The sequence below is a fragment of the Podarcis bocagei genome (assembly GCF_964188305.1).
Source record: "Podarcis bocagei genome assembly, chromosome: 2".
Classification (NCBI taxonomy): Eukaryota; Metazoa; Chordata; class Lepidosauria; order Squamata; family Lacertidae; genus Podarcis; species Podarcis bocagei.
In genome coordinates, this window is record NC_138126.1 from 108,924,422 (window position 1) to 108,943,018 (window position 18,597).

Genomic DNA, 18,597 nt, shown 5'->3' on the forward strand with positions numbered 1-18,597 from the left:
CGGCCCACGGCTGAAAAAGGTTGCTGACCCCTGGTTTAGCTATTAGTTTACTCAGAGTAGACCTATTGAAATGTATGGGCATTTCTAACCGAGGTCCGTTCTTTTCAGTTGGTCCATTTTGCATATAGTTTGATTGGATGCGGCCCTTACTTTTGCATAAACGTGCTACAGGATTGGACTAAACTTCTCCGGCTTAATTTGGTTTGTGGAATGTGTTATTAGAAATGTGTTAATTTGGCTCCTTAACTTGCCTTCCTCTGCACCTCATTGCCACATGAATATGTAGCTGAGACACCAGAAATTAGCAAACTGGCTTTAACCAGAGCACAAGGTTAGAAATCACAGCGGGAAAATAAGAACGGAGCAATAAAAACACCACACAAATTGAACAAACCGACACACACACCCTCAGAACATTTTCTCATGCATGACACCAATTTTATGTTGAAATGAAACTGCCGTTCCTTTTCCAATCATGTTGGTATTAGCCAAACCTGCAATTGTGCTGCATTCGTTACCCTCTACCTGTGTTAATTATACGCTGCTTAAATTGCTAGCTTTTATGGACACACTGCCTAGTTAGGAGAAATAATTTCCATAGTTAGATATTTAGTTCAAAGAGCTTCAATAAGACTTCCGGATAAAACAAAGAGTGGGAAAGATGGCTGCTTACAGTAAATTCTAGATGTGCATGCCAGGAAAATAGGAGCACTCTCTGCTGAATGGGCTTCTGTAGGAAGTGTGGTCATTTGTTTCTTGAATTCAAAGCCATTCAGAACAACATACAGCTGTTCTGATCTTAGTCCTGTACACTTAGTCCTATACACATTAGTCCTTTACACATTAAGAAAAAAGTTACAACCACAGTGAAGCTTACTAACACCACTTAGAATATTCCCCCCCTCCTACATTTGCCCTAAGCTTCCCGCTGCACAAGAGTTGTCACCATAATGCAAATTCCTTTCGCTATCCCTGTGGAAATCACCTATTGTGGAAAACAACATTGGCTGGAGACACAAGCTTATGTGGATCTTGCGCCATGTGGATTCACCTGGGACAGAATCTTTATTGGAAAAGATGTAATTTTACTTTTCTTTCACTGTGCCTTCTCATTAATTACATGTGTATGTTGCTGTTTTTCATCCCTAGCCATCTACCTAGCCAAGAAAAATATCAAAAGGAAAGGAGTTTTAGAAGAATACGAAAAGGTAAGAAAGTATTATGGCATCTTGTGCAAGCTTTTGGCTAAGCATCTAGGGGGTGGAAGTGTCTTGGCGCTGTGGGTTAAACCACAGAGCCTAGGACTTGCCGATCAGAAGGTCGGCGGTTCGAATCCCCGCAACGGGGTGAGCTCCCGTTGCTCGGTCCCTGCTCCTGCCAACCTAGCAGTACGAAAGTACGTCAAAATGCAAGTAGATAAATACCGTATTTTTTGCCCTATAGGACGTACCGTCCCATAAGGCCCACCTAGTTTTTTTGGGGGGAAATAAAGGGGGAAAAATTATTTTTCCCCCAGGCGCGGGGCTGGGGCGGGCGAAGCCCGAGCTTCCCCCGACCCCAGCCCCCAGAACAGGCAACTCTCCGCAAGCCGCGGGAGCCCGGCACTGGGCTCCCGCGCCTTGCGCACAGATACCCGAAGCCCGGGCACGACTGCTTAGCACGCCCGGGCTTCGGGGTGCAGGCAGCTCTGCGCAAGCCGGGGGAGCCCGGGGGGACTCCCGCGGACTCCCAAGGCTTGCGGATAGCTTCCTGAAGCCTGGAGAGGGAGAGGGGTCAGTGCGCAACGACCCCTCTCGCTCTCCAGGCTTCAGTGAAAGCCTGCATTCGCCCCATAGGACGCACACACATTTCCCCTTCATTTTTGGAGGGGAAAAAGTGCGCCCTATAGGGCAAAAAATACGGTAGGTACTGCTCTGGCAGGAAGGTAAATGGCGTTTCCGTGCGCTGCTCTGGTTTGCCAGAAGTGGCTTAGTCATGCTGGCCACATGACCCGGAAGCTGTACGCCGACTCCCTCGGCCAATAAAGCAAGATGAGCGCCGCAACCCCAGAGTCGGCCACGACTGGACCCAATGGCCAGGGGCCCCTTTACCTTTAATATTTGCTTTAAGGGCCCCCAACCAAAGGTTGAGGGTCCTCAGTGCGACATCACAGAAGGCTGCACCAGTATGCATGATGTTGAGAGATGCCGCAGGGATTGGCGCAGCCTGGTGTGAGGTCGCATTGGCCTGCACAGTGTCTCCTGGTGCTGCAGGAATCCACGCAGACTAGCGGAAGGTTGCACCAGACTGCACAGCGTCTGGAGTTGTGTGTGACGACATGCGTCGGCTCTCCCAATCTTGGGGGCAACCTGCGCCTCTGGTAAAGCACATCCATGGCGGTGGAGCATTAAAGCTCAGTAGTGGAACATGTGCTCTGCATGCAGAAGATCACAGTCTCTGACATCGGTCTGGCAGGGCACCACTGCAGGTTAACTGCAGAAAATACTGGGCTACCTAGGCTGATGATCTGACTTAGCAGAAGGCAACTTCTTGTGTTCCTGTAATTCAGCCATGGACTACCAAGATTAGCAGCAGCCCTGAGCTTTTTGATAGCATGTAGTTCCAGCATCATAGATTCACAACTGTAGTGTTTCCGCCCCCACTTCTCTACTTTCAGATTTTGGTTTCCCCCCCTCACCTATTAAACTACATCTATTAAACAGATTTGTCAGCTTAAATATACACCACATTGCTACAACTGCAGTGGGCTATGCTAATGAATCTTACTGAGAAATCTCATCAATCTTACTTGTTTCATGTTTCGTACGTGTGGCTGTGTGCTGTAGCACTTTTATCACATCCTTCGCGCTTCGAGCGAAACAGAAGCCTGTGTCTTTCCTTGCTGTCTCACTGCTGCTGTTTTTCCAGGAAAATTATAACACGCTGCACAAAAAAATCAACCACAAATGGGACTTCGTTGTTATGCAGGCCCAGGAACAGTATAGGTGAGATGCTTAACACTCTTTTTTCCTCTCTTTTCGCCTTTGTTTTGAGTGATGCAGTGAGCAGTAAGCAACTTTCAAGTTCTCAGTAGCCAAGGAATTATAACACATTCCCATTCTCTCTAAAACAGCTTTCAAAAATTGACACGGACTCCTGCTACATCTGTGAAACTCTGCCTTTGCTTTTGCACCTGCCTGTTACCAAATGAGCTTGCAGTTCTGCTTACAAATAACCACACTGGTGGCAGTTTGTGCCGCCTGCTTGAAAGGTGTAAATACTGCTTTCTGTCAATGCAGTTCCATTTTTCTCTGATAATGAGGGTGCCTGACTTGGAAATCCGTTTTCAGAGAACTCTTCTACTGATTCTCAGTAGCAGGCTTTTATTTTTTTTAGAGCTGTTGGCAGTAGCTGCTCTTTTGCACTGGTGGGCTCATTGTGCTGGTTTCAGCTAGTGGAATTGGGGTGGTTGGATCTGGCTCAGGCTGTCGGCGTTTGGGGATGTCCATCGTTATCTTTGACCATGTACCTTTCCCGCCCCAACCTGGCCACAGTGATCCATGCGACGGTCACCTCCAGGCTTGACTACTGTAATTCGCTCTACGCGGGGCTGCCCTTGAAACTGTCCCAGACAGAAACTCTAGCAGCTGCAGAATACTGCAGTGAGGCTCCTCATCGGGTTCCTGCAGTGGGAGCATATTCACCCAGTGCTTTACCAATTGCACTGGCTCCCAGTGGAGTATCGGGTCAGGTTTAAGGTGCTGGTTTTGACCTTTAAAGGCATTTGTGGCTTAGGGCCTTCGTATTTACGGGACCGCCACTCCTGGTATGCCCCGCAGAGGACCTTAAGGTCCATGAATAACCACAGTTTAGAGGTCCCGGGCCCTAAGGAAGTCAGATTATCCTCCACCAGGGCCAGGGCCTTCTCAGTGATGGCTCCAACCTGGTGGAATGCTCTGCCCCATGAGACCAGGGCCCTGCAGGATTTAACTTCCTTCCGCAGGGCCTGTAAGACAGAGCTATTCCGCCTGGCTTTCAATTTGAACTTAGCCTGATTTTTTATTCCCCTTCCTTCCCTCCCCCTCCCCTTTTTATGAAGATTACCCGCTCTGGGATCCCACAGCTAATTCTCCCCTGGTCTCCTCGCTGGCCCAGATAGGACTAATTTAGCCAGCTAGCCCTGGTGATCATCTAATGTTTATTGGATGGATTTTCCTCCTAAATTGATTTTTGAATTCTGAATTTATTGTTATTCATGTTTTATACCGTATTTTATGCTGTTTTTTGTTGCATCAATTAAGTGTTTTAAATTTGTTGTTAGCCGTTTCTGAACCAGGAAGGGCTTAAGTGAGTCTACAAAAGCAGAGTTGCTGTGACCTGTGTGGTTGCTGGTTAAATGACCTTTCCTGTGAGATAACTTCAAAGGATGATTGTGCTCACTCTTAGGGAATGTGTCTCATCCTCACATCAAATTGGGTAGTAACCATTGTAACTCTCCCTTTCCCAACAAGGTCTGCAGGCTCTTCACTGCAGTTTGTCCATTGTCTGTTTGCACAGCATCTGTGGTATTAACTCCCCCCCCCCCCCCAGTTTGGTGTCATTTGCAAATTTTATGAGCATCCCCTTAATTCCTTCACCCAATATATAAAAATGTATAAAAACAGTAATGGGCCAAGAACAGAATGTTGTGACACCCCATTTGTCACTTTTTTCCAGGATGATGATAACCATTAGTGAGCATTCTTTGGGGCTGGTTGATTAACCAGCTACAAATCCACCTAACAGTTACCTTATCCAGTCCACATTTTACCAGCTTCTCCACAAGAATATCATGGGGGACTTTGTCAAAAACCTTACTGAAATCAAGATACACTATGTCCACAGCATTCCCCTGATCCACCAAGCCTGTCAGAGAGAGAGAGAGAGAGAAAGAAATTCGTCTGGCATGAGTCGTTTTTGAGAAACCCCTGCTGCATCCTAGTAATCAAAGCATCTTTTTCTATTGACCTCAATAGTTACCTAGGTCTTCCTTTTCCCCAACTCCAGTCCTCAGGTGCCTCACCAAGAATTCTAAAATGCTGGTTGCGATTTGAGCAGTCTGGTCGATGTGTGGAGCCCTTGGGCCAGGGAACTATCTGGTCCCTCCTATCATTCCGTGGATAGTTATTTTATTCTATTGATTTAAGTAGCTCACTTTGTACGTGGTTCACCATGGAAAAGTAGCGTCTGTATAAACAACACTGATGGTGATTTTTTTGGGGGGGGGAATTCTACTCTGACTTTTGGTTCAGTTGCTAAAGGGTATAGTCACGTGGACAGGAGAGGAAGGATGGGAGGAAGAGTGCCTGTATCCAAAAAAGAAAATACTCACAGTAAAATCGTAGGCAGTGGGCCATTCTGGAACATGAGCATTAAGAAATAATTTCGTTATACACAAAATTCCTGGTCCATGTTATGCTACTTGCCAGGGATGTACAGGTAGTCTTTGACAGGGCAGTGGGCCTATTACGCTTTGATTTGTTGAAATGACACTTCCCTCCTGAATTTGCAGGACAGGAAAGGAACGGAAGAAGGAAGATCGTTATGCTCTGGACTGTCAGGAGAAAGCCTACTGGCTAGTGCACCGAACAGCTGTAAGTGAAGAATAGACCTATCTAGTAAACAATGTGGTTCTGTGATTCTCATTAGAGTAATAATAATAGGATCCTATTATTGTAGAGTTGGAAGGGACCCCAAGGGTTATGTGGTCCAACTCCCTGCGCTATAGTTTTGCACACCCAAATCTGTGAGTACTAAGAGGTCTTGGGGGCTTTGGCTTAACGTTTCCTTAGAATGAAGGTCATGGGAAGCTGTGGTTTCTTTCTGCTGTATGGTTTTATTTCAACGTATATGGAAACGGAGCATGTGAAAGAGGTTCACAGCACGAACACCCTTATATTTTATGACACACCTTATTTCTGTAATTGTGAGTTGTTTGGAACAGTTTTAATATTGTGTTTTAACTGTTGCAACCCACCTAGGACCTTGGATCGAAAGGTGGACGACAAAATTGTATTAGTAGTAATACAGTCATACCTTGAGTTAAATATGCTTCAGGCTGAGTGCTTTCGGGTTGCGCTCCGCGGCGAGATGGAAGTAACAGAACGTGTTACTTCTGGGTTTCGCAGCTCTCGCATGCGCAGACGGTCAAAATGACGTCACGCACATGCGTGGAAGCGACGAATTGCAACCCGCGCATGCGCAGACGCAGGTTACGTTCGCTTCAGGATGCGAACAGGGATCCGGAACGGATCCCGTTCGTATCCAGAGGTACCACTGTACAAATCTTGCGCCGTTATTAAGTTTTTGGTGGTTCCGCCCCAAAGCCGTGGCTTTGGATTCAGTAGAGGTGTCACGTCAAGTCAAGTTCAAGATGAGACTGACTATTCTTCCACATTTTCCTTCTGCTGCGGCCCACTTTAACTCACCTTACGGAAGCCTCTGTAGCTAGTAGCTTCTTTGGCAACCAGTTGCCTGTACTCTTTAGACATGCAAGGAGACAGACTTGACAAGAGCCATCAACTTAACAAAGAGACTGGTTTGTCCACTTTGGCATTATCTTTTTTCTACAGAATCTCATCTCACAGTTTTAACTCTTGCAATAGGTAGTTTGGAATCACTGCAAGGGAGGGATGGCTCTTCTGGCAGAGAGATAAGGACGCCCAGATATCCTGCTTCCTGCAGGTGGGGGAAGTGAGGCACAAGCTTGCACAGGAAGCAGCTGGGGTTTAAGCCCCTGTCTTCTGAGAACTGTGCATGCTGCATACGTCTGAGGTGCATTTTGTTCCTTGAAGTCAGCTCCTGCAGCTTGACCTCAGTAATTGCAAAGGGGTTGCAATCGCACTCCCACCCACCAAACGCAGCAGGAAGAATGGAGGCAAGCCTGATACAGTGGTACCTCAGGTTACATACGCTTCAGGTTACATACGCTTCAGGTTACAGACTCTGTTAACCCAGAAAAAGTACCTCAGGTTAAGAACTTTGCTTCAGGATGAGAACAGCGGGAGGCCCCATTAGCTAAAGTGGTGCTTCAGGTTAAGAACAGTTTCAGGTTAAGTACGGACCTCCGGAACAAATTAAGTACTTAACCCGAAGTACCACTGTACACAAACGCACGGCACCTCTGCCTCCTCTCATGGCCTGATCTATCCGCGTTGATCTTTCCATGCCCACGAGCGCTTTTTGGCGAATCTTCCATGCTGCGGAAAGACTCCAAGCTGTGGAGCACAGCACCGAGTTTCTGTTATTTTGGAGGCACTTCTGGCAGATGCCAGTGGGGTGTTTTCCTGAGCAGTGCCGCACTGATCACAGCATGCCGCATGGCTCTGACACATGCCAAAGAGCTACATTCCCTAATCCCAAGTCATAATCAAAGATCCACTTTTAATTGTGCACACGGTGTAAGCGGCCAACTGAGAGCCCAGCGGTTAACAGACAGAGAAGGTATAAGCCTCCGGCAAATGTCAGGCCGTAATTGGAGCTTAGCTTGCAGGGGGGCGGGGAAATACCATCTGTAGAAAAGGCCCCTGTGCCACAGCAGCCCCTTTGGTCCTAGTTCATCTTCCCTGCTGAATCCCTTTTGATCGCACCAGAGCTGAATTTGGATCTTTCTCTTTCTTGAGCTGTTTCCCCTCTTTTCGCCCTTTTAAGATAGCGCTGGCTGGAGTTTAATTATTGATGGCCAAACTTCAGCAGACGTCAGATAGCTGATCAAAAACAAAGCTGTGCTCCAAGCAGATGTGACAGCGGTACCAGTCTGTTTGCCATGTTGAGGCACCCCCTTCCCTCACTGGGCAGGGTTTTCTCTGCATCGTCCCAAGTTCCCATGCCAATAATTTTATTTTATTTATTGCTGAAAACACGCTTAAAAACATACAGAAGGTGCTGTTATCATTCGGTTTGTCAGGTGCGATGAAAGACGAGACTCCCGTGCTTTTAAGAGACCTGATGAAAAGGAAAATTTGTCCAGTGGTGCTTTTCTCAACTGTTCATTACCGTGGCCATTGCTAGGATAAGCCCGCTCACCATTTCGCGTGCGGCGGCATTGCGGGACGGAGGAGGATTCACTGGGGCCCCTATGGAGGAATTCAACCTGGCTGGGCTCTTCCTCATGGGTGGAGGGGGCATAAGCCTATCAGGAACCAGATCCTATGCCTGCACCCAGTGGTGGAGCTTCGTGCTCCCCTTGGATCCGCCCCTCGCTCATTTAAGCAGCCAGCACCCTGGGCTCAGCTGGTTTCTTCCTGCGCTGGGTTTTCTCACCAGTCTCTTTGGTCTCTCATTATACGGGTTGGGGGTATGGGAAGTCCGATGCCTGGTCCTGCAAGAACATCATAAGACTTGAAGACTCGGCCACCTGGGATACTGAGCCCATAGCAAGTGCATCAATGCCTGTGGGCACTGCCAGGATGCCAGGTCTCTGAGACCTGCCTAGTGGTGCTGGGTGCTAATGCTGAACTCAGCCATGGCTGTGCATAGTCTGTGCCAGCCTTCACCATTCTGGTGCCCTCAGAATGTTTAGGACTAAAACTCCCATTAGTGCCAACTAGCATGACTGTGCTGATGAGGGCTGATGGGAGTTGAAGTCCAAAACATCTGGCAAAAGGCTGGCAAAGGTTGCTCTGCACTGGAAACGAAACAGTGTTTTCCACCAAGAATTCTGTGCTCTGTGGGAATTTGCAAAATGAAACAAATTTGCATCTGTTTTCCCATAGCTGCTTACTTTTAACAACACAAATATGTAATTGTATGTTTGTTTGTTTTTGTTTTTTGACTGTAATAGCCAGGGATGCAGGACACACTTGACTATGGCTTAGATCGAGTAACTGATCCCTGTGAAAATACGGTAAACTAGGTAAGTTTGCATTCCTTAGTAGCACTCTGATTGTATTTTTGAATGGTGACAAAGCTTTCTATATCGGCATTGTAAGGACATAAGCAAGACCCAACAAAGTCAAGATTGGGACTACTGAATGTCTGACAGCTGGGGGTGAAAATGGGCAGATATGGAAGGGGTATGATGCAGTATTGAGAAGAGGAGACTCCCTGGAAAAGACCCTGATGTTGGGAAAGATGGAGGGTACAAGGAGAAGGGGACGACAGAGGACAAGATGGTTGGATAGTGTTCTTGAAGCTACCAGCATGAGTTTGACCAAACTGCAGGAGGCAGTGGAAGACAGGAGTGCCTGGAGTGCTCTGGTCCATGGGGTCACGAAGAATCGGACACGACTAAATGACTAAACAAAAACATGATGCAGTATACGATCATGGAGTTCCAGAAAATGTTTGATCCACACTGATCACTCAGTTTTGAGTACCAACAAAAAGTATGAGAGTGCTAACCATTTCTGCCACTGGGTGTTTTCTTCTTCTGAATAGGAATAACAACTTAAGACAAATAACCATTTAAATGTCTTGCTCGGGGTTTGCTTGACCTAGTTCTTACAAAGGCAGTCAACCTATATCCTAGCTGTTTTTATTTCAGGGTGATATTAAACAAGGCGAAGGAGATCTGTGAGTGGAACCCCTATCACTTTTGATTTGGGCAAATAGGAGTTGCAGGGGGCAGGGACTGGGTCCAGATTGGGACTGTGGTGTTGCAGGGAGAGAGGGATTCCTTGTGCCATCTTCCAGGTGAAATAGGCTACACCTGCAGCTCCTCTTTGCTGCCTTAGGGAAAATCCATATGCCTGGGAATTTCCCCTGAGGTCGAATAGCAGCTTGGAACAGATAGGGGAGTCAAATTTCAGCAAGCAAAACAGGTGTAGGGGAAAAGTTAAACCCCTCCCTTCCACCAGTGCCCTGGTCCTGAACTGAACTGCATCCCTCCCACAGCCAAAATACAATGGTACCGCGGGTTACGAACACCTCAGGTTACAAACACTTCGAGTTACAGACTCCGCTAACCCGAAGTAGTACCTTACGCGGCGGCAGTGGTGTGGCGGCAGCAGGAGGACACATTAGCTAAAGTGGTACCTCAGGTTAAGAATGGTTTCAGGTTAAGAACAGTCCTCTGGAACAAATTAAGTTTATAACCTGAGGTACCACTGTATAAAGAGGTATGGGATGTGATTATGGATCTCTGCCATCTTACTTGACCTTCTGCCATCTTACTTGCAGCTGGCATTTAATTAGTTTTCACGTGGAAGGATTTTGATTTAAAAATGTCACAGGTACCTCATGGAAAAGGGGTCCTAGCCTACCTTCTCATATTAGGGTTCTGCGTTGGAGTGGGGTTATTTGTGGGGGATATTCAGCCATGCAATAATTCATAGGGAAGAGAAGTTGTGGCAGCAATAGTTTGAAGAGACAGAAGTTCTATTAGTTGTGACCTTGAAGTGGTGCCGCCCACACCTAGCTTCCCTGCTTGAGATTTAAATTCAATCAAGGCCTTAGCATGAATAGGATAAAGGTAAAGGGATCCCTGACCATTAGGTCCAGTCGTGACCGACTCTGGGGTTGTGGCGCTCATCTTGCTTTATTGGCCGAGAGACAATAAAGTACAGCTTCTGGGTCATGTGGCCAGCATGACTAAGCCGCTTCTGGCGAACCAGAGCAGCACACGGAAACGCCGTTTACCTTCCTGCCAGAGCGGTACCTATTTATCTACTTGCACTTTGACGTGCTTTTGAACTGCTAGGTTGGCAGGAGCAGGGACCGAGCAACGGGTGCTCACCCCATCGTGGGGATTTGAACCACCGACCTTCTGATCGGCAAGGCCTAGGCTCTGTGGTTTAACCCACAGCGCCACCCGCGTCCCTTCATGAATAGGATACTGTAGCTTAATTTTATGTAGGGCAGGCTGAGAGCAGCGGTTGAGCAAGCCACCTGGGGTGGCGCGCATGCCTTGCGCCCGGGGCAGGACCAGCCGTCCACGGGAGTGGAGCCGGACCAGCTGGGACAGGACGCTCTGTGGGGCCTCCAAGGAGTCTGCCTGCTTCCTCCCACTCAGCGGGCGGACTGTTTGGGGCAGCGTAGAGCCTGCGGGCACCCAAGCCACAGTGTCACTCCCAGGAGAGAGGCATGGCTCAGGCCCCGTAGTGATTGCCGCCCGGCATTTTGCCACCCTCCTCAGTGGTGACCCCCAGGGCGACCCATCCCCACCACACCCCTTTCCTCTTCCCCTGGCTGAGAGTACATTCTGTAGCCATGTTAACTTAGCTTCTCGCGGAGAATGAAGGGAATAGGGGAGACCGCAAACCAGGCAGTTGAAGTTATCTGTTATTTATGGGCCTGCAGCTGAAGGTGAGGTTTGTATGCTGCTTGTCCGAACCCTCTTTATAGCAATTGTTTTCATCAAACCCTGTGCAGTACTAATAAAACTTTCCATTTGCGTGAGGACTCTCAGCTGCAAATAATTGCGGTGGCCAAGTGGGCTTGGTTGCCATGGAGACTGAAGAGGAGAGCTAAATGCTGAGGCTGAGGATTTACCTCTTACCGTTAAGAGGAGGTGGCTGGCATGTCTTTTTTGAAAGGAGAACAGGAGTCTATGTCAGCCGGTAGGGGATCAAATATAGACTTCGGGAGGAGGTTATCATGCCAAGCTATGTCATATCATGCCAAGCTACCATATGTCATATTGTGCTCGTATTTACAGAGTCCTACAGAGAGGGAAGAGTTGGGGGTTGTTTTTTTAATGCTGCAGAATGCTACTCTCCCCGGACCTGTTTACACATGCAAGCCTCAACACTTTCAGAACTGGCTGCTTCCCATCTTTTCCCCAATCCTAACTAATAAGGCTTCTGTCTTTTTAAAATATTATCCCTCTCTGCGATGTAGTTGAATGCTCCATTTTCCTCGAGACTCAGAAGCGCCTCTTCTGTTGGGGAGAGGTGCAGATTGCACTGGGGTACTGGACCGGAGAGGCGTTTCATAGTGTACTCATCAATGCTTCTTCACAATGAGCGGAAGCTGTGGGAGCAGCAGGTTGTAAAGAGACAGACTTAGACGCAGAAAATCTGAGAGGCAGGAGCTGTGCGGGGAAGGCGAGCTGGTTCCTCCCCTTCCTGGTGAGCAGAGCGGATGAGAGTACCTAGGACAAAATAGAGTCCCTGTCCTCCACAGCAATAGCAGACAGACACACCTAAATGCCGGCAAAATGCAGCCCCTTAGTAATTGACAGACAAGCACAGGAGTGAGGAATTTGTGGCCCTGTAGATATTAATTCATGGGACGTGTATATTAATTCATGGGACGTGTAGATATTAATTCCTGTAGATATTAATTCATGGGACGTGGCAGGCGCTGTGGGTTAAACCGATCAGAAGGTCGGCGGTTCGAATCCCTGCGACGGGGTGAGCTCCCGTTGCTCGGTCCCTGCTCCTGCTAACCTAGCAGTTCAAAAGCACGTCAAAGTGCACGTAGATAAATAGGTACTGCTCCAGCAGGAAGGTAAATGGCATTTCCGTGCACTGCTCTGGTTCGCCAGAAGCGGCTTAGTCATGCTGGTCACATGACCCGGAAGCTGTACGCTGGCTCCCTCGGCCAATAAAGCGAAATGAGCGCCCCAATCCCAGAGTTGGTCACGACTGGACCTAATGGTCAGGGGTCCCTTTACCTTTAGATATTAATTGGTCTTCAGCTCCCATCAGCCATAGCCAATGATAAAGCCAATGATAAGGGATGATGGGAAGTGGAGTCTAACAATATCCGCAGGACCACAGTGCTGGGCATGTAGGAAGAATGATTCCTGGGTTCTTCTATAACACATCCAGACTTTCAGGGTGGCGGCATCTGGAGAACGCACACAACATTTTGGGCTAGGAACGCACATCCGGAAAGGCCCACTGCAATTGTGCACAGGGAAAGATAGTTGGGAAACGTGAAACAGGTTGATGCTGTTTGGCCTTGTTTCCCTTAAATAAGCGTCCTGTGAAAATACAGATATAATATGAACTCTCATGGCAACTGGTATCAAATAGAGAAGTGAAAGCCTGATTGAAGGCGATAGAGGTTTGTTTGTTTGTTTGTTTGTTTAACACAAAAAGCAGTGGGAATTTTATGAGCCCAGTAGAGTGGGGAGTGATGGCAGGAGTGGAATCATATAAGTATCGTTGGGCTACATCTATCTCCCTGCAAAGGAGAATTCTTTTGTGACTGGTTCACCAAAGGACCACCCCTTTCCATATGATGAATTTATGGTCTAAATTTGAAACATGGAGGTTGTTTTTATAGATTTATGTATTTTGTGCTTTTTGTGTTTTATGTGCAGCTATATTTTGTGCTTGGAGTATTCTATAGCCTGCTTCGCACTTCACGGCAAACCATACTTTGAAACAAACTATGGTTTAATGTGATTGAGCAGTGTGCTGAAAAGTTCTAGTTCTGCCCCTGCCCCCTGTCCCACTCCTGCTGCTGCCACACTGCCAGGAAACAAGCAAGGGTCTGGTTTGTCCTGAAATCTGAAACCAGGCTCATGGTTTGTTTCTCTTTAAAACCAGTGTTTCTCAAACTTAGGTTCCTAGCTGTCATTGGACGAAACTCCCATCATCCCTGTCCACTGGTCCTGCTAGCTAGGGATGATGGGAGTTGTAGTCCAGCAACTGCTGGAGACCTAAGTTTGAGAAAAACAGTTCTAAACGAACTACAAGTGGTATCCAGGGTTTGTTCTTGGCTTATTACACAGGGTTTATTTTGGAGCAAACAGCCCAAATAATAACATGCCAGAATCTGACTTCTTCCCTGGTGCTATGTTTTGTGATTAGCGCAAATCTCTTTGAAGTCCATACTGGGTAAACTGCATTTTTACATTTTTTAACTAGCTAATAGAGCGCAACAGGAACACTTTGTATGGAGTCCCTTTGTCCAGGCCCTATGTGCTTTGTTGTTGATCAATGTCAATGTCAAACGAGAAGATTATGTTAAATCTGAAGAGACACTTTCATGAGCTGCTGTATCGATGGGGGGAAATGCAGCAAATAGTTTCTGTAAGACAGTTCAATGCATTGTGAGTTTTGTTACTGTTCTCAGTGAATTCTAGGATTTGTTCAGTTGAGTCCATGACCAATAGAATATAGGGGTGACGACCCTGAACTAACAGCTCGTTGCATTTAGAGAAATTATAAATAGAGAATGAATGAATAGTAAATAACAAAGCAATGACTAAAATGGAAGGGGGAAAATAGCATGGATGATACTATTCATGTTGGAATAGCAAATATGATAACCATTTAATTAAGAGCTTTGTTTCTTTCTGAAATAGTTAATTAACCATTTCCCCCTGTCTTTCTTTTCTCTTTCTTTCCAGTTTATTTTTCTGGGATGTGTGCATGACCTTCCTGTCTGTGAAGTCCTGGGTTGATTGTTCCGTAGAAGACTAAAGTTCTATAACCTCCATATGAGTCACATTCTGTTATTTCACCTCTGTTCCCCTTATACAACTGTACTGTGTACCTAAGAAATGTCATCCTTGGAAATGAAGATTAATGGGAATGAGGGACAGATCTAATTTAAATTAGCAACTTTTTTTATCTTTTAATGCAAAACCTTTGCTTTCTGTGGATTAGCCACACAATTCAATTAATGTTTCCTGGGAACTCTGATGGGATTTGAGTGTAACTTTGGACTTTTCTAATTGGATGATGAACTGCCTAAACATGCAAAAAGGTTTCCATTTTAGAGTCATGCACCAGGTGAAGTCTGTGGGTGCATTTTTAAATTTCCCCCCTGAATATCAGTTAATAGTTGCCATTCACTCCTAAGGGGAAAATCAATGTGCTTCATTTGGGGGCAGTTCTGCCCATCACCCCTGACACAGTTGCCCAGCCTCAAGGACTCCATTGGAGAAGCCTTGGGCAAGCTGCATTGACAGGCAAGCCATTTGCTGAACTTGACATTCAGTTTAGGCACATGTATCAACAACCACAGGGATAGATTTCCTCACTGCATTGTGCACTTAAATCACATGTAAAGTCAAATGCGCAATTGTAGCTTGTGAAGAAGTCCTCATACAGTTGTAAGTTTTGATACAGTTTATTATTGTCTCCTGATTGTCAGACTTTTTAAGTGTTCACAGCATAGTTTCAGAAGTCAGTAGCATGAAGCAACATCTACTGGTATTCCCTTGCTGTAGCATTGCAGCTGGCAGAAAGCCCTGGTTCATCCTAAGAAACTATGGGTGTTGATAGATGAGACATTGGCAGGACCTGCAAGCTGTCATTTCCTAAAAGTTTTAACAGCCACAATTGGCCCTGGCATCACTTGGGACTGCAGTGCTGGGAAAAGCAGGTTAACCTTCCCCAAAAACGCTGTTTTCCTGTTGAAAATTTCACCTGTCTCTGAACATAGGGGTAAAATGTGCAGGTATTATATAGACACTATGTGGCTCTTCTGGTGTCATGTCATATTGACCTGGTTTGGACAGTCAACTCATGGTTAAATAAACCAGGATATGCATGAACTCTGCACAGCTTCACATAGCTTCTTTGCTTCCGCTCCACTCTTTCTGTTGCAAGATCAGCTAAGCAAACCAAGAAGCTGAAGTTAGCTATAGCTTCCTGCTAGATCTGAACCAGCAAACCATAGCTAATGGCTTCTTGTTGAGCCAGGAAATTAAGTAATGGTTTAAAGCTGGCTTTCAAATCCAGATGTGCTTGGAAGCCATTCTCTACAGTGCCTGGTTTGGACATCATGGGAGGCTGTGATTAATCACAGGGAAGGTTCTACATGCAAGGAGTCCAGAGCTTCATGCATGCTCAGTGATTGTCTAAAAGCAGCTATTGTGTCGATTAATTCTTGCATGCTTTTATTTGGTAAGCGCTGTCCCTTTACATATTGGATTAAGGGCCTAGCTACATGTTACACACTAGTGTGTATGACAGTAGTTGAGTCCTGCTCTTTAAAAAGCAAAGCCACTTGAAGGGGTGGGGAGCACGGGTGCTAAAACCCCTCCCTTCTAGCTGTTTTCTGGGAAAACCATCTTCCATGAAATGCAAATATCCATTTGGAATCCAGCGGGGTGGGTGGGGTAGAAGTTGGGGAGTTTTGAGTAGATATCTGGCTGACAAATCCCTCGCCCTCCTCAAATGGCTTTCCAAGAAATAAAGAAAGAGAACGGGCGCCCACATCCTATTGCATGCATTTGCATATTATAATTAGTTAGCCCCTTACACATGGCAGGTTTGCAAGGCATGAGCTGAGTGCGTACTTGGATGTCATAGAAGGAAAAGGGCCTCCACAAAACTTGGAGGCTTTCCTGACAGCCCTCGCTTGGCGTGCCTCTCCTCTGTTTCCATCTGCTTATTCCAAACAAAGTCACGGCATGATACTTCAAAGGGAGCTGCAGGAACAAACAGCCTGCAGTTAATTTCTAGCTTTCAGTTGCTTGCTGGCTGGTGGATGACACATAACATCATCTGAGCTATTTAAATAGCAGCATAAGCACAGCAGATATTGTTTCTGAGGCTTTTAATTGCTATGTTTATGTTTTGCAATATGTCAGTTCCTGTCGCCTTTAACTAATACTGAATGATCTAATCCCTGTCTCCTAAATGAATCTGTATTAGCTCCATTAGAATAACCCTGTAATTAAATGCACACACATATATGGGCTGAGAGGGGAACAGGCAACGCTATCTGCAAAGTTAGGCTTTACAAAATCGTACAGCGGGTGGAAAACTCTTCACATCAGTGTTCTCTTTGTTAAATAGGCTCAGTAGATGCTAGTCTGAATTTAGCACTAAATGTTAAAGTGAGTTGGGTAGAGAGCAATGCACTATTTGTTCAGATACAGCTTTTTTGAACACCCAGTCAATTATTGTTGTTGTTGTTGTTGTTGTTTGTTGTTGTTGTTATTATTTTGCTACCGTGTTCCTTTCTTTTACAGAAAAAAACCATGGATGTTTACAGGAGAGAGGTAATTTCTTTCCCACATATTAATCATTGATTGTTGTTGCTGTTAATAACGAGTAATAATACAGTCCTGGTAAAAACCTCATTTTCCTTGAAACCTTATTCACAAGCCTTCAACTAAGTTTTACTCAAAGTAGACCCATTAAAATGAATGCTGGCAAGAGTTTTCCACTTCTCACAGCATGTTGTGGCAGGGGGTGGTGGGTGGGGGAGAGAGAAGACTGTGGCAGAAAGAGAGATGACAAGAAAACAAGATGGCAGAATGAGAGGAGGGCTGGCCACACCCACTTTTGACCCCTGGTCCCCATCTGCCATTGGGCTTTGGTCTCATTCAAGGCCAGCATGCAGCCTCCAGCAAATCAACTCCAAGGGAATATCGTCCTTAACGATCCCGGGAGGGAGGGATTTGTACTTCTGCTTTACAGGCAGCCAGATAAGGATTCTTGGGGAGCTACAATCTGGGTTTTCTATCTCTTGTGTCCTTGGCGTGGCAACAGCTTTCCCCTCCAACAGTATTTCATGATACCTTGGTGCAGAAGATCTAAAATCCTCCCCCTGCCATGGTAAAATATATAAAATTCCAAATTATTTAATGGTTGGTGAAGGTTCAGTAACCCCTCAGTCCACACATGCTGTTTAATGGCAGGGACAGCTCTTTGCCCTCGCTCCCCGACTCCCCAGCTACCAATGCTCAGCCCAAATTACCAACTTGAGACCACATGTAGCGCATTTGCACTTACATGTCAATTAATGCACAACCCTCACAGTTCACCCACCCATGCACAAGTGTGTGTGTTTGTGACTTCATCCCATGTTGGTCCCCTTGACTACCCGTGCCTCACATTGATGCAGATGGAGGTGACTGTAGGAATAGCCCAGACTGGGCTCTTTGCATAGCAGGGGATGCGTGGATGGAAGAAGAGCTCTGCTCTGGACCAGGCCAAGGGCTCCTCTAGTCCAGCGGTTTGCTCTCAAAATGGCCAACCGGATGCCTACAGGAAGCCTCCAAGCAGGACTTTAAAAAAAATAAAATTATTTAACCATTTTTTCGATACAAACATCAACTGCAAAAGACACATCCAACAAAAACCATAATAACAATAACACAATTTGACAATTCAAATTTGAATACACTGATATACCTATGACTACACCTTTTTAAACAATATTTCCCCACCTCTCTCTCCTCCCCGTACTTCCCACCAATATCCGCCTTATCGCTTAAATATTCGTTCCATATTTCTTCATATTTATCCGTTCTTATTTTGCGTCGACATGCAATTTGTTCGTATGTAGCTAATCAATCCATGTGCTCAATGGAATCTTTCTGCGGCTCTTCAAATTCATCAAAACAAGTTTTTTTGCTTCTAATATACCCATTTTTTTTGCTCCCTTGAAATCTCCCACATTTCCGTAATATAATTTAGAATTAAATTCAATTCCCCTAAATAACAATTTATTTTTATTACTCTTGCTATAAATATCCTCACCTCACACCAAAATGATCTTATCATCAGGCAGTTAATCAACATATGTACTAAGTTCGCATTTTTACTCCCAGCAGTTGTCTGCACTTGTTATTTTCTTCTGGTATAATTTTGCTGGAGTCCAGTGGACTCTGAATATTATTTTCTGTTGAATAAGTCTTAGTCTTAGTTCCATAGAGGCTATTTCTGTTGATTTTATACTTGACTCCCATATATCATTTGTTATCTGTACCCCTAACTCTAA

The 18,597-nt window shown here is 45.9% G+C and overlaps 1 protein-coding gene across 5 annotated transcripts in view; it reads left to right on the forward strand.

The window, feature by feature from the left end:
• The window catches only part of RGS9 (regulator of G protein signaling 9), a 70,522-nt gene that overhangs the window by 21,264 nt on the left and 30,661 nt on the right, over positions 1-18,597 (forward strand). For 3 of the 5 annotated variants that reach the window (XR_014004694.1, XM_081181346.1, XM_081181347.1), the window contains exons 6-10: positions 1,150-1,208; positions 2,908-2,984; positions 5,531-5,612; positions 8,801-8,863; positions 16,841-16,870. Coding sequence is in view for 4 of the 5 variants with exons in the window: in XM_081181346.1 (XP_081037472.1) it covers positions 1,150-1,208; positions 2,908-2,984; positions 5,531-5,612; positions 8,801-8,863; positions 16,841-16,870 (311 nt within the window). In the remaining variant the exon portion in view is untranslated. Of the gene's footprint in view, positions 1-1,149; positions 1,209-2,907; positions 2,985-5,530; positions 5,613-8,800; positions 8,873-9,513; positions 9,532-14,263; positions 16,871-18,597 lie in introns of those variants that run through there. The other 2 variants (XM_081181349.1, XM_081181348.1) reach the window with 2 other exon arrangements.